Source organism: Coturnix japonica, chromosome 3, assembly GCF_001577835.2.
Source record: "Coturnix japonica isolate 7356 chromosome 3, Coturnix japonica 2.1, whole genome shotgun sequence".
In the NCBI taxonomy this organism is placed as follows: domain Eukaryota; kingdom Metazoa; phylum Chordata; class Aves; order Galliformes; family Phasianidae; genus Coturnix; species Coturnix japonica.
In genome coordinates, this window is record NC_029518.1 from 87,739,776 (window position 1) to 87,755,943 (window position 16,168).

General features: G+C 40.3%; 1 protein-coding gene across 4 annotated transcripts in view; it reads left to right on the plus strand.

Annotated features, from left to right (window-relative positions):
• ASAP2 (ArfGAP with SH3 domain, ankyrin repeat and PH domain 2) overlaps positions 1-16,168 on the plus strand; it is a 77,023-nt gene that overhangs the window by 11,659 nt on the left and 49,196 nt on the right. For all 4 annotated transcript variants that reach the window (XM_015859400.2, XM_015859398.2, XM_015859396.2 and 1 more), the window contains exons 2-3: positions 8,470-8,542; positions 11,567-11,712. In XM_015859400.2, coding sequence (XP_015714886.1) covers positions 8,470-8,542; positions 11,567-11,712 — 219 coding nt within the window. The remainder of the gene's footprint in view (positions 1-8,469; positions 8,543-11,566; positions 11,713-16,168) is intronic.

Genomic DNA, 16,168 nt, shown 5'->3' on the forward strand with positions numbered 1-16,168 from the left:
TTGAAGCTATTGGAACTCCAATTTAAACAATTGTTTTCAAGAGTGAAGTAGTGTCTTGGCATCTCTCTCATTCAGCACCTGTAATGAATGCCAGCGTATGATGGTTTGGATGGATTCTCCATTTATAAACACATTCCCAAAAGGAAATTAAGAGTCTGTTGTGTTTATGGATTTATGCAACAGAAATGCAAGCTCTTTACAGATGGTTACAGCATGACAAAGCATCAACAAAATGAAATGAAGGCAGTTTCTTTTTGTTCCAATGAACCCATATAGGGAGATACTGATGTTGTCAAATGTTTGATTGGCAGAACTCTGACTGCAGAGCCCCCTTGGGGTGTGTAGTTCTTTTTTGGACAGGTACCTGGAACTGGAGCATTAACGCTTAAACTCCCAGTGCACTACATGATGTTATGACGTGGAATACCAGTCTGTGTCACCACAGACTCTGCTGAAGAGTACAGACTCTTACCTATAATTCCCCTGTAGATATTTAAAGGTTGCTTTCAGGTCACCTCGGAGTTTCTCTTCTCCAGTATGACCAGCCCCAGCTTTCTCAGCCTGTCCTTGTATGGGAGGTCTTTCAGCCCTTGGATCATTTTTGTGACCCTTCTCTAGATGTGCTCTAACGGGTCCATGTCTCTCCTGCACTGAGGAGTCCACGTCTGGATGCAGTGCTCCAGGTACAGCCTCACATGAGGCAGAGTAGAGGGGCAGGATCACCTCCCTTGACCTGCTGGTGTTGCTTCTTTTGACGCAGCCAAGAATATGGTTGGCTTTCTAGGCTAAGGGCATATTACTGCCTAATGTCTAGTTTCCTATCCACTGTTATCCCCCGGTTCTTTTTAGCAGGGCTGCGCTCCGTGCTTTCATCCCCCAGCTTGCACTGGTAATGGTGGTTGCTTCAACCCAGGTGCAAGACCTTGCATTTGGATTTGTTGAACCTCATGATGTTCACCTAGGCTCACTGCTCAGCCTGAGTCCCACTGGACGGCACCCCATCCCTCTGGTGTGTCAGCTACACCCCACAGCTTGGTGTCATCAGCAGACCTGCTGAGGATTCACTCAGCCCCACTGTCAGATGCCTTTAATGAAGGTATTAAAGAGTATCTGTTCCACCACCAACCCCTGTGGAACACTGCTCATCACTGATCTCCACCCAGGTGTTGAGCCATTGACCACGCTCTCTGGACTCGACCCTGCAGCCAGTTCCTCATCCATCGAACAGTCCACGCATCAAATCCATATCTTCCCAATCTGGAGAGAAGGATGTTGTGGGATACTGTGTCAAAGGCCTTACTGAATTCCAGACAGATGACATCAGTGGTTCTTGCTTTGTCCTTCTTAAACAAGAATTAAACTTTTTGTTTAAAAGATGATCCTCTGTACAGAAGTAAATTCAAGTCTGTTACTTTGCTTATGAGATCTCCATTTAAAATCCACTCACCTCAGATTTGGAAGCAGATAGCTGCAATTATGATGGTAAAATTGTAAAAAGAGAAATTGAGACTGCATTGCTTGCTATAAAATAAACTAAGAGGTGGAGGTGTTCTTGAAAACTACTTGGCGTCTGAGGTCTCCATTCTTTTCTCTTAAGCAAGAAGTGTCACTGAACAAAAATGTTTGGTATTTGCCCCCCGCCTTGCTTAAGTATCTGTCCAACTTGATACAGTGAGGGACCCACCTGGAAACTGAGTTAGCAGACACCTTTTTTGCTTAGTGTGCAAAAGTGTCATGTAATGACTTGTTGGGACTAGGGCTTCAAAGGCTCTGAACCTCTGAGATTTCTCTTTATTGATGGAGGAAATTTCTGAGATCACCTGTTTGACCTTGTACCATGACTTTAATAAGATACTGTGCTCAGATGTGTTTGTGTGGAGCTTCCTTCTATGGAGATATTTGAGACCTGGCTGGACATGTACCTGTGCGACCTCTTGTAGCGTACCTGTTGTATCATTAGTGTTGGACTTAATGGTCCCTTGAGGTCCCTTCCAACCTTTGAGATTCTGTGATAGAGCAGTGTCAAATTTTCCCATCTTTTACTTTGCAGTAGGATTACTTCTTACAAATGTCAGTTTCCCTGAGCAATAGCACTACTTCTTTTCACCATGCATACCCTTAGCTGCATGTACAGTCATTTAGAGCTTTAATGCTTACTGTTCTTTTCTGCCAGATAGCCCAGTGCTTGTTCAAACAGATTGCCTTGGCACTGGCCCCACAGGAACCACAAACCCAGATGCTGGAGGAGTATTGCTTTTGTGGAAAGATGCTTTGAGAGACAATTCTGCGTTAAACCCCATCTTTTTTTATCATGTGTCTGTCTCTGTGCTTTCCTATTCTCTTAAGTAGACACATCTCAGGCCTAAGACCAATGTATATTTAAATTAACTGCCATGATTATTGTAGAATATAATATTCTGGAGTACTTCTTCACGTGTTCTTTCCAAATAAAGAAGTCACTCAAAACTAAACTGGGTTGAGAATATGAAACTTGTGTCCCAGAGGATGCAAATGAAGGCCCAGCCTCTTGTAATGTGCCAGATGATCAGTGGACAGAGGTTGGAAAAGGGCTGATGTGTGGAGGGAGGAAGTGACATAAAGAGAAGAGAATGGAAATAGGATTTTGGAAGGGGGTGATGAAACTTAGGAAGCTTTTACTGCCTTTTGTAACAGATAGATTGAGGGTAGCAATGCAGAGAGTTTCCAATAGAAAAATAAACTGAGAATGTCTGTGAGTGCCTCTGATCTTTTGACATAGAGATATAATTACAGCAAGATCCAGATTGCCTTTAAAGATGCTCCAGAAACGTCAAAAGATGGTGCTTACTGGTACGGTGTGAGTGTTCAAAACTTGCTGTTGTTACTGTATAAATAAAAGCAGTCCGGCTAAGCTGACTTTTGCTGTGTCTCTACTGCAATTGTTTGCTCACCTCTCCTTTCTGTACTCGCTGGCTGTGGTTCTGCATCCTTTTGTCTCTGGGAAGGCTGTTCCTATTTGTGTTCAGCATTTGCAGCAGCCTCTGGCACTGTTATTTATCCTGAAACACCAGAAGGTGTGAGGTACTGAGTGATTTATGGCTGCTGCGAAGCTCAGTACTTTAATACAAATTACTAACATTGAAGATGAGGTTAGATTTTGCTTTTAAGGTAGAGCGGTTATTATATATTATGTATCATTGTTTATACTGGAATTAAAAGTATTGCACTATATTTGATTTGTGTCTTTGTTAGTTAAATGGGCAGTGTGGGGGAAAGCACGTGGGATCTTTCTGTAGGATGATTTAGGGGTTTGTTTGGGGATTTATTTGCCAAAATGTAGTTATTCCTCTAGCAGAACTTAGGTGATCTTCTTGTTGGAGTTCCAATTGACACCTTACCCTCCCCCCCCGCCTTTAAAAAGAAAGAAAGAAGGAAATATTGGTTGAGACTTTTAACGAATTTGGATCCAGATAACCACAAATTGCAAATAGTTAATTTTAGCCTTTCTAAACCGAAACTTCCCTGCGTAAGAAGAATGGAATGTATTAGAGACTTTCAAATGTTTTAAGTCAGAAAGGGAGCAAAGATGAAGGCCTCCTCCTTCTCCTTCCTCCCGCGCTGCTTCCCACAGCGCTCAGGCCGGGCTGCAGAAAAACAGCTTGAATTTGCTCTTGCTCTTATGTGGAGTTAGAAAACTTGGTTTCCTGTTTCTCTTGAGAGTAGCCTGTTGGGCTGCGTAATGTTTTCTGGTTGGACATTTCTCAGTCTTTTCTTCTTAAAGTGCTTGCTGGAATTTAGGAGATTATCCTGGGGAAGGATGTATGTGGGCTTTTCTTCCGTTACTGCTCCAAACATTCTGTTGGCCACTGCTGAGAGAGGATGCCAGGTTAAATGGACTGTCGATCTGACTCAGCGTGGCTGTATTTCTGTTCCTTTACACGTATTTTCTGAGCCACAAAGGTACAAAGCACTGATGCAAGTGGACTTTCCTAAGAAAGAGGCCCAGACTTCTGTAAATTTGGCACAAAAGATGTTTGAACTCTTCTGTTTTCCAAGTGACCATCTCACCAGCAGAGCCCATGGGCTGCCCACTCGTCCTGCTACTGCCTCGTTGTTCCCTACATCCTTTGATTCTTTAAAAGGTGCCAGAATCTTCAGGATGTTTACTCAGTTTGTTACTTATTTTCCTCCTCCAATTAAATATAATAAAAATAGAACAGCTTGTTTTTTGCTCTGCTCCTCTGAAAAGAGCAAGTAACACACTCGTTCCTCTGTTGTCAGCCTGAAATGTGCTGAATGTATTACTAATTTCAACCACCAGAAGAAAGAACCCCAAATGTTGTACAGACCTAATGAGAGAATGCTGATTTTTCAGACTGTTGCTAGTTTTGAGATTTTAAGGCTAGACTTAAAACACCAATAAGTGTTGGAATATTGTATTTCCCAGGGGGCTGAAATCTGCCTAGGCAATGGGAAATGCACTTGAACAGGTTTATTATTGTTCTTATTTTAAAGTAGCAGGACAGATTGTGGCCCATGGACTAGGATGCAGAATAGCAGTTTAGGAAGTTTCATTAACCTAGCGCTGATTTCTTCGTAATAAGATGGGTTTGGTTCTCATTAGCTGGTGTGTTTCTTTGCTCGGAGTAGAAAGCTTTGAAGCAGTTAAAATGGAAATTGGCCTTTGGCAAGTGAAACTGGACTTTGTTCTTACAGGAGGAGAAAAGCCGTGCTACTGATCAGTGAGCTGCAGTTCAGCCCTTCTCCCTCCAGTGTAGCGCTCATTCTGAAAGCTTCTCTTTATTTTGGTATGTTGGCCCCCTGCCTCTAATAATTCAAGACATACATGTTGCTACATTCTCATCAGGCATGTGGAACTTAGCAACAAATAAATAAATTACAGTGTGATTTGAATTGCTTCATGCACAGTCAGTACGTATGGGCCTTAGAAGTTCATTCACTTTAATGTGACCATTTAGACCACAAAGCAGCTTCTTTACTAATGTACTGTATCTATAGAATGTTTTTCTTCTTTTTTCTCCCCTCTAAATTAAAGTTGTTATTACTATTTTTAACAAAAGGGAAGTCGAGGAAGTCTAAGGCCTTATCAGTAGAAACTGAGTGGGAGCATGACAATAATTCATATGTCCTCTTTGAGTATATTGTGCTGGGGCAAAAAGATGCCAAAATAAACAACTGCCATAGAGTGAGGGGGGTTGGACTTTCTTTGAGTCAAAGCTCAAAGCATTAAATGAGAGGGCAAAACGATCCCACTGTATGAATTAAATTGTTACTTTTTTCTGATTCAGAAGTTTTCTGGGCATTGTAAATGGGTTTAAAGAAGTGTGTTAGAATGTGCAATGTCAGCAGCCACTTCAAATTGCACAGCAGTTGAAGGTGGGGAGGACGGCATTGTGGTGTGTGTGTGAGCATCAATGTAGCGTGTATGTATTTATGACATGGAGATGGCAGAATCACAGACTTGTAGGGGAGGGACCAATGTCTTTAACTGAAACAAAAAGCAAGCAAGGCAGAGCACCATTTTTAGGACCGTAAGGGAGACTACAATATAGTATTAGTGACTGGAAATGTTTCAGGATTTCATGCATCAGTCTATAGATGTGCATCGCTGCTCTAAAATGACACAGTATCAAAAGATTTCACAGAGAATTGGAGGACTAAAAGAACAAGGGCAAGTCTGGCTCTGTACCGCTGCAGGAGCCACCACAACAGTCCTTCAGAAGTTTATTCAGGCTCCTCCTATGATGGCCTGGTATTTTTTTTTACCCTTCATTCCCAGGCTTTCCAGAACTGGGTTTGTTTTCCTGATTTCCAGCTGCAGTTTGTTCACGTGTGGCTTTTTCTCAGCTGATTTTATGCTTATGTTAGTTTTTAGCTTAAATGTTTCTGAGCGCTTAACCCTTTTTCTTCTTTCTTAGTTAGGACTGTTTCAAGTTTGGAGGGACCAGACTGCAGCTTGTCTATCAGGTTACCTGAACAAGCATAGGACGTGGGCTATTGCTGCCATATTAATCCATCAAAATCAATTGGTTGTTTCTCTACGTAATAGCTTGGAGATCCTGTCAGGAAGGTGGCTTATTTCTCCTATATTCTGTGCTTTTGAAAATTTTCCTCATAATCCCTATTGTGCACTGAATATGTGCTGACTCCCTTTGGCTGTGGGCCTGATAAAGGTTTTTGGTAGCTTATTTCAAATAATCTGATTGCAAAACCAGAACAGTTCAAGAAAACCATTTACTTCCATTCCGCATTTCACATCCTAGTGGATGAATACAACATCTGTGTCGCATCCCATTTTGTGCATGCAGTTCTTCTGGAAGTGTTTGTTACCAAGTGAAACTTGCACTGATTTGGAAAGGCACATAGGCTGGTAGGGCCAACACCTTGGACCTACAACAGCTAAACCAAAATGCTTAATCTCTCTAGTGTTTTGGTAAATGATCTTCCAGTTCAAATAACCACAGTGCCCCAAGGTGAAATGACTTTGCAGTCTTCAGTACTGAATTTCTTACCATTGTCACTGATTATATCAGTTATTTAAATCAACAGCAAAACATCCACATTCTTCCGAACGTGGAATGAAGGGACATGTGAAGGAAGGTTAAGACTAGTGTGATGCTAAGGGTGAGAAAAGAGAAAAAGAGAGAACAACAGTAAGTGCTTGCTCAACTCAAGTAGCCATGAATGTAATTCTTGTTCAGGAATGGTCTTGGAGATGTTCTCCAGCAGGAGCACACAGGTTTGTTGACCATTCTACTTACCCCTGCTTGTCCCTTGCCTTCTCGTCTGAGTTGTATTGAATCCAACTGAAAAAAGTTTTTCTATATACATCGCTTTGAAGGCAGATCACTTGTCTGCTGTGGTTCACCACTTGTCCCCACAAACCCTTGTACAGGAGCAGCTGAAAGGACGGCAGGAGTCCTAAGCAACCCTATTCTGGCTGTCTGGAAAATGCCCACCAAACTACAGCCTTAGGTTTTGCTTGTTCTGTTGCACCTCAGTCTTCTCTAAGGTTTTCTTTTTGAGGTGCATGTTTTGAACGTTTATGTGAACCAACAACCTCTCCTTGATATTGAAATTGCCAGCACCGTTATGTTATGGCACTAGCTTTGTGTTCTGGTCTGTAATCCTAGAGAAAGCAGGAATCAGTTGGGAGGTTTTGGCAAACCAAAATGATGACTTTAGTTGAAGAAGAGCTAAAATTTTCCCTTAGTGAGAGTCTGTGCTTTCTGACTGATGCAGTCATGGCCAAAGTACCTTCAGGTCTATCTGTAACCCTCATCACAATAGTACGAGTGGTTTGTAATTCAATCAGTACATTATCCTTCCTGCACTCTCCTTTTATTGAAATATTACCATATTCTTCTATTTCTTTTTTTTCCCATAACTGAAGTGCAGGCATTAAATAATTTATCAGCTGCACACACAAATCTGAGGCTCAGCTGGGAACTGAGTCTGTAACTTCAAAGTCTCTGGCCATCATCCTTCCCTTGGGCCATTAATTGTGATGCTTGTTGTTGGGGATGTTGCTTTCTTTTCCTTTCCAAGAGAGTAATTGCTCTTTGATGAAGTCATTGATGAAATTGTCTTTCCTTTGTAATCAGCTGGTCGGATGGATGCTCTGCTGAGGTTATTTTAGCACTCACTTCATACGCAATGAGGGATTTACCTTTTGTGTTTCCATGCAGGCAGGTGACTATTCTGACCTTTGAGACTGCGCTGTATACTGCTTTGTTTTAATGGCTGCAGTCCCAGTTGCTGAAATGAACAGTCCTGTGTGACTTCTGTGGGCCTTCTTAGGGATTTTTTTCAGCCTATCACAGGTGATAATGTTTCTTGAAATCTTCTTGATTTCAAACGAGTTGATTCTAAGTGCTTGAGGATTCCGGACGGGATTTAAACTTGAATTTTGTCGCGTTGGTAAAAGCTTTGCACAGTGTCAAGAAAAAAGTGTATTTTTGAGTGAGATTCAATTTGTTTTGCTCTGCACAGCAGTCACAAAGTTCATATGGCTGGGAATGCAATTAATTAACTGAATTATTCAAGAAAGCTGAAATTAAGTTCCATTTTTAATATTCTGCCTGAGGAAGTAATATTGCTTGTTTCTTCAGCATCATATGTCAAAACATACAGCAGGCTGAAACTATTTTAAGTAAGCTTCTTTAATAATTGAACATAAGATATTATTGTATAAATACTTCCATTTTGGAATATTAAACTATTAATAAACCCAGAAGGTGCTGGGTACAAATGAATCCCGTCACCATGGGAAGAGGGAAGATGTATCCTTGTGAACAAAGGGAGAGAATGGGTTGTGCAGATGGGGTGGGAACAACTGGCATGTAATTCAGTAATTACGGGAATAAAATTAACTAACACAATTCTGATGTAAGTACAGAAAGTTTCTAGGGCACACATTTACTGGAGGTCAAGCCAGTATTTCACATTTAATTTTTTTTCCTATTTTAGGCTCTGGATGTTGACCGAACTGTACTCTACAAAATGAAGAAATCTGTCAAAGCTATAAATGTATCTGGTCTGGGTAAGTAGCTAATAACTTGTGTTCAGCTGTACTGCTGAAACTAAAGGGTTGGTGAGTTGTTGAATTTGGTCTTCATAATGAAACAGAAAGTTACATGGGTAACTCTAAGAGAAGAAATATGTACATTTTTAATGGCAGTCTTGAACTTGCTGCATAATAATGGGACCAGTAACAATGAAATTTTGAGAGATAGCTGAACCTGCCATGCTGTACTGATATGAAATGGGGTCCTTCCCCCTGCTCAGGGCTACCTGCTCTTTCTGCCACCCCTGCTGCTTGAGAGATCTCTGGATGGGATTTTCAGCATGTGTAAATTTATATAAGCCATTCAGGTGCTCATCTAACCCAGGTTGTGTTGATTTCACTGCAAGGCATGTGATCTGTGTCCTTGAGGACGTGGGGGGAGGCAGGGTGTGTATCTATCCTTTTTGTCAGTGATGGAAATCTACACCAACTTAACTAACTGCTTTTATAAACAGCCTTCCTGGTGGCTCCCAATTCTGCACGTTGAGAATTTCATGACAAGAGAAAGCTGATGAGCTTCAGTTTGTTATTGTCATGATATGCAGAGTCAGATTATTTCTCTGACAAAGTGATAAAAATATGCAGAACTGTTACTGTGCATTTTCATCCTGCGCCAATCCCATGGATTCGCTCTGTTTACCTGTGAAAAAATAAACGACGTTTTTATTTTTGTGGATCAGCAACAAGAAGAAACAGCATTTTGTTTGTTTTTGTTCTCATCTTGCAGATCACAGCAATTAGAGCTAAGAAAACCTATATTACATGCAAAAAAAATAGGTCTGGCAATTTTGGAGAGCCACCAATATCTGACAGAACTTATGAGTATGTTGGTGTTTGGATATAAAATTATAACAGGGACTACTGTTGTGGTGTAATTTGTATCAGCTAATTGAAAGGAATTTCTTCTTGCTGAAGCTTATGAAGCTGTTGTTTTTGGGTGGTTTAGAGTCCAGCTTAAGACTAATCTGGAGCTGTGTCATCTGTTATGTATCTGTTTGTTATGCTGTGTTCTGTTGTTTTTTGTTTCTTGGTAATTTTTGGTTGCTAGACTATGCTTCCTCATCAGTGTATTTGTTACAGTATCGCAGCAAATCACTGCGTTTTTTGCATATAAAATCAGTGCTTTGCCTAGTTTTTAAATTCATGCTGCTAGATCTTGACAATAAACATCTGAAGGCACATCTGTTCCACCAGCACAAATACAGCTTTGCTTCTCCAGCCAGTGGAAGTTTCTTTTGACAAAAAAACTGTGGCTCCGTATTCAAAAGAGGATACTGTATGGAATAGAAACCTCTTGTAAAAGTCTGATAAAAAGCCAGCATGGTTCTGCTGACTGCTGATTTCACATCTAACTATGGCAATTAACAGCAGCAGCCTTTTCACCTTGTTTTCATGCAGTGGTGGTGCTCTCTTTTTACTATTTGAATTGTCCTGACCTCCACCCTTACTTGGGTTCAGACATGCAAAGCTTGGTGCAGGAAGCTGGAGGGATGAAGAAAGTGATATGGAAATAATGAACCGCGCTGGGTAGCTGTGTGAATAGTGCAGCTGCGACGAGCCAAGCCCTGTTTATTGCTGTCTGTGCCAGTTTGTTCAAAGTATCATCAAGTGTCGGTTTGTCTCAGTTCATTCAAAGCTTCTCCAGGTCTATTCATGTCACATAGTAGTATTAGCTGTTTAGCTTTAATTTACCCTGTAGTTCAAATAGCAAAATGTTTTGGGGAAAGGACATTGCAACATGAATCCTTTGGATATTAAATTGCTAACGTACACAAATGGACTTGAAATTAAACCAGATCATTGTTAGTTTGAACTAACATTAATCTTCAGGGTTTCTGCTGGTTTCATGCAATGGCCAGGAAGGATTCTTTGTTCTTATTTACGCATAATTTGTTTTCTAGGGTGTGGGGTTTTTATTTTTACTTCTTTTGAACCATTAGAAATATGCTGCAACTAGAATAAGAAGTAGGCAGTAATAAATTAATCAGGTACCAACTTGATGTGCTTTGCCATGTGTGCTCAAGCTTAACTCAGTCACTAAGCTCAGAAAGAGGTTGATTTAATTCCTCAGACTAGATTTACGTTCACTTTTTACGTCTACACTGGAAAGTAACTGGTAGGCTATGATTGAATTACTAGCTAGATGTAGATAAGATGGAGGCCCCTCACATTTTCCTTGTATTTGAATCAGGAGAGCCTGCTTTGGCCTAGATTTCATCTCACTATCTGGTGGAATAAATCCTCAAAACATAGAGTTCATGCTTTGAAGAGCATTAAGGAAGTGCAGCCTACACCTAAATTCAGAGCCTGTCATCTCCATTAGGCACCGGGGCACTTTTAAGAAAGTTTTGTCCTCTTAGGAGGGAACCTAATGGTCATGAACCGCAACTGCTCTAAGTCATCCCATGTTAAAAGCAGACTTACTAGGATTTGCTTCAGATCCCCACTGCTGGTCTGGATCAGAGAGCTAACATGGATACAGGTTGCATCCTCATCTGTAATGTTTGCAGTCCATTTCCTAAGATGACCTGAGACTCTCTGATGTATCGCCCTGTGCAGTAGGGATTCAGGATACTGCCAGTATTTCCGTTCCCCTCTGATTCTTTGTTCTGTACACAGCAGTTAAATTTAGAGAGCATTAAGAAAGAACTATAGAAGTTCATTATAGGAATTAGGAGCTCTGTGGTCTCTTGTATGTTACAGAAATATTGCATGTCTTTCTAAACAGGATTTTTGTCAGATTATTTTCTTGTTGCAGTGACACTTGCACACATTCGTACAGCATTTAGATAGATGCACATAAAGCAGTATTAGTGAGATACTTCATACTTCCAGCATAACTATTAAAAGATAAATATTTTTTCTTGTATTAAGTAAACTTGCTTAGTGAGAAAAACCTTCTGAAAAGTTATTTTTCCCTGCTGTTTTTTTTAAGCTTGGGTGTAATTTTTATAACCTATGATCTGCTGACAGTATTTTCATGTTTTGTTCTTTTTGAAGCTCACGTGGAAAATGAAGAACAGTACACACAAGCACTGGAGAAATTTGGAGGCAACTGTGTTTGCAGGGATGACCCAGATTTGGGAACAGCGTTTTTAAAATTTTCTGTGTTTACAAAGGAATTAACTGCACTCTTCAAAAATCTGGTAAGAATTACTTGCATAAAAACACGTCACCTTTTAATGGCACTGTCATTTCTATGTTTCTGAATTACAGCAGCTCTTCAATTTGATGATAAGTTGTGCTTTATCAACGACTGTTCTTAAATAAACAAAAAAGAGAAACTTGACTTAAGGAAACGTCTAGCACCTTAGCTTTGCACCTTTCAAAACTCAAAGAAACCCAAACCCAACCACATAACTCTCTTCTAGCAATTCTCATGTCTGAATGCTTCCCACAACAAAGTAATTCTGTTTTTAAATTGTGAAACCAGTAAAACTCAACTTGGTTTACTCGGTTTTGATGTTGCTTTTACTTTATATTTTCACACTTTCCATTTGTATTTCTAAAGAGAGATTTTGGTGTCTCTGGAAGAGTCTCTTGCTTCTCAAGGAGGACAGTCAGGAAGAAATGAAACATGTCATAAGACAGTAGTATTCACCGGGGACCAGTTCTGCTTCTGAAGCCAATAAGGCTTAAAAATACTCTTCAGTGAGCCAAATGGGATGGAGCCAAATGGAAGAATAGGAATTTTGATTACGAATGGAGAATTTTCAGCCTCAGTTTCACGTTAAGCAGAGAGCACAAACAGAGCAGATTCTGATTCTCCATTGTACTCGCTAGAGCTGTGTTTGGACGAGTCCCAGGATTAATTGGAGCCACGGAACTCTTAAATTGGGGGTGAGAAAAGGGAGATGACCCAGATTGATACAAACATATAAAAATCTGCGTCTGCTGAAATCAATGGATGTAGACAGATCAGATGCTTTTATGAATCTAGACCAAATGTCTAGTTTGCAGCCAGCTGGTCATAATCAGTTCTTTGGGGAATGTTTCCAGCAGATGTGATTTAGGGCAGTCTCATTCACGCCCTGATGCTGTCCTCTCTTTTTACTCAGTTGTGATATCGAAGAGAGAGAATCTAGCCCCAAGTGTATTTATCTGCAATGAAATGTATTTCATATTGGTCACATCGATTTGAATATCTCTGGCTGTACAAATAGCATCTGAGATTATGTGTCAGAAGAGAATCCTTATCAAGTGTGAATCAGTCATTTATCCTGAGTAGTTTTCCATAGAGGTAGACTGCTCATATGGGAAGGGAAATAGAATGGCTCTTCTGATTACTACCTTCTGTTGATGAAAAACCCCTCTATCTTACATTAGCTGCAATATGGTGACTTCATTAAACAAATGGATCTGTAAAATGCCATGTTTATGTGGCTTAAAAAAACAATCTACTAAGAGCTGCACTGTTCTCCCCAGAAAAAAACAAGCTGATGATGTATTTAATTTTAAGGAGCCAAGCAGTAATGGAGTTTTATGTAAGCATTTGTTGTCTTAATAATTCTTGTCTGTACAAAATATTTCTGATATGAACAACTTTCCTTCCACAAACTTCAAAGAAAGTTTGCTGATATAGGTCTGATTTTCCAAGGGATTAAAAGGATATTGACAAGCATTAAGAGTCCTATATACTGGTTGAAAATAACATTGGATATATATATATTTTCTTTTAATAATCATAGCCATATGTGGAACAACCCCCATGCTTTCTCACACTGCTGTGAGATAACCAGCTCTGAATGCCTTAAGCATGTTGGCAGTGAAAAAACATCCTCCTTCTAGAATCTTGCCTTATAGCACCCAACATATTTTGGTTCTAAGTAGTTGTGTTAGAAATGTGGCTAGCGATATTCAACCTGCTGCTGTTAAGAAGAAACACTGGAAGATATTATTTAGGTCAACCTGCCCCTGAAGTTTCACAGGGCTCTGAATTTCCCCAGAAGATTTTTAGCTGAAGCAAGTGGGGAATGCACAGGGAACTGAGAGGACATGTTCAGACTGGAACAGATGCCAAAGCTATTAACACTGGCAAAGCTTTGAGGCTACTGTCGAGTTTTGCTTTGTCGTGTACTTTGATTTTGTTTCTCGAAGCTGATGTGTTCTGTCAGCTCTCGGTCTGGGTGGCATTTAGAGCTGTGGCTGTAAAGTGCTTCTGCAAAGAGAGTTTGGTTTTTTTAAAACTTGTCTTTAGAAAGATAAAGGAAAGACATAATAAAGTTGCTCTACTTTTAATAGGGTTTTAGAGTTATTGTTTCCTCTAGTATATATGAAGGTTTCTCAAAAGACTATGATGTTTTCACGGACCTGTCAAGACATTAGTTTGTTAAACTATCTCATTAATCTCTGATGTAATTTTTGTTACAATCAAATGAATCAACTGTAAACTATTTAAGATGAAATTCATGTCTTGGAATTGCTTGACTTTTCATGTGTTAGCTTTGCTACTTTTTTTGAAGAAATAGAACTCTATTTCTTCTTCAAATTTGAAGCGATTTCTGAAACTTCTTAAGAGGAAAATAAAAGTGTTTATTGCATGTCAAGTCCTTGTAGCTACTCACTTTTGCCTAATGCACTGAATAATTGATGATATATTCTGCAGTATTTTTTTAGCCATAGCTCCCATGCCAAATTTTACACCTTCATTGAACTTCCCTTGAATTAGAATTGTGTTTGAGACTGGTCAGTTACGAAGTCTGTTTTGATAGGGAAATACAGAAAAAAAATGGAAGCTTCTTTGCTGTGCTTGAGCTAACAGAGTAAGGGTACCTTTTGTGGCACATACAGTATTGCTGCTTGGACTTTTTTTTTCTGATGGTAAGTGAGAGGACTGGAATCTGCTATCTTCTCTGTGTAAAAAGGTTGCTGGAAGGAAGAGATTTAATGTGAGAAATTTTTTTATTAATAGTCCTTGGATTTTCTGTGAGGAGAAATGGAAGAACAACGGAGGCATTTTTCTGAACATATGCTCCTATTTTTAAAAATGTAAGAAGAAAGGAGATTTGCTTGGATGTAGAAGATAACCAATAAGGAAACAGAAGGACCTGTATTTCTGTACTGCATAGTGAAGTTATTCTTGTGTCTAGAATTTTCTGGATAATGGGTTGGAACAGTGCAGGGTCGTGATCTTATTGGCTCCATGGAGACGTGGGATGGCTCCCGTGACCAGAGTGTTGGAATAGAAGAATACAGACACCTTAGGATCCATAGACAAGGCAGATAAGGAGGTTATGTCACCCTGTATGTCAGAGACCAGCTTGAGTGCATGGAGCTCTGTCTGGGAATAGATGAGGAGCTGACCTAGAGCTTGTGGGTCAGGGTTAAAGTATAAACTGGAACAGGTGACGTTACAGTGGGGCTTCTGCTGCAGGCCATCCAACCAGGTTCAGTGGTATCAGTGGTAGCTTCCTTCTCCAAGTGATAAAGGGGCCAACAAGTAGAGATTCTGTACTCGACTTGTTCCCATCATCAAGAAGGAACTGATGGGGAGTGTGAAACTCAAGGGCATCCTTGGCTGTAGCCACCATGGAATTTTGGAGCTTGAGAACCTTATGGCAGTGCGGAGGGTGCACAGCAAGCTTACTTCAGGAGAGCAGATTTTGGCCTTTTTAGGGGTCTGGTTGGTTAGAGTCCTGTGTGTCCAGGTGTCCTGGCAGATGAAATTCATAAGCTGCTACCCAAAGGCCAGTCACTCTTATCTCTATGCCTGGTAAGATCACAGAGCAGATCTTCCTGGAAACGATAATATTGTGCATTGAAAAGAAGGAGATGACAGCCTCCTTAATGAAGGTGGCTTCACTAAGGGTGAAATAATGCCTGACAAATTTGGTGGCCTTTTGTGATGGGCTTTCAACATTGGTGGACAAGGGAATAGCAATTATATGATGTCATCTACCAGGATTTGCACAGAATATTTGACACTATCCCCCATGACATTGTTGTCTCTAAATTGGTGAGACATGGATTTAATGGGGGGACTAGTTAGTGGATAACGAATTACCTGGTTGATTGCATTCAAAGAGTCGTGGTCAATAACTTGATGTGCATGTGAAGATGAGTGGTGTTCCTCAGGGATCAGTACTGGGACCAGTGCTGTCTAACATCTTTGCTGGTGACACGGATGGTGGGATTGAGTGCACTTGTCAGTGAGTTCGCTGATGACACCGAGCTGTGTGGTGTTGTCAGTGAACTGGAGGGAATGGATTCAGATGGAGCTGGATAAATAATTCTTTAAAAACCACTTGAATGTGATGCTCAGGGACATGATTTAGCAGAGGGTTGTTAGTTGGGGTAGTATGGTTAGATCATGGTTGGACTCCATGATCTTTAGGGTCTTTCCAAACTGAGTGCTTCTATGATGCTATGACCTTGAGAGGCCTGAGAGCAATATCCTAGATCATGAAAAATAAATCAAGAAAAATACATAAATAAGAAATTTCATTTTTAGGCTTTCAAAATTATCTTTAGGTGCTACTGTACACAGAATTACCCAGAACATCTAAAGGGATTCAGATAATCAGAAAATACCATAAACTTGCATGTAAATCAGGAAGGAGATGTTAAGGCTTGCTCTTGCAGTAAGTATGAAGTACAGAGATT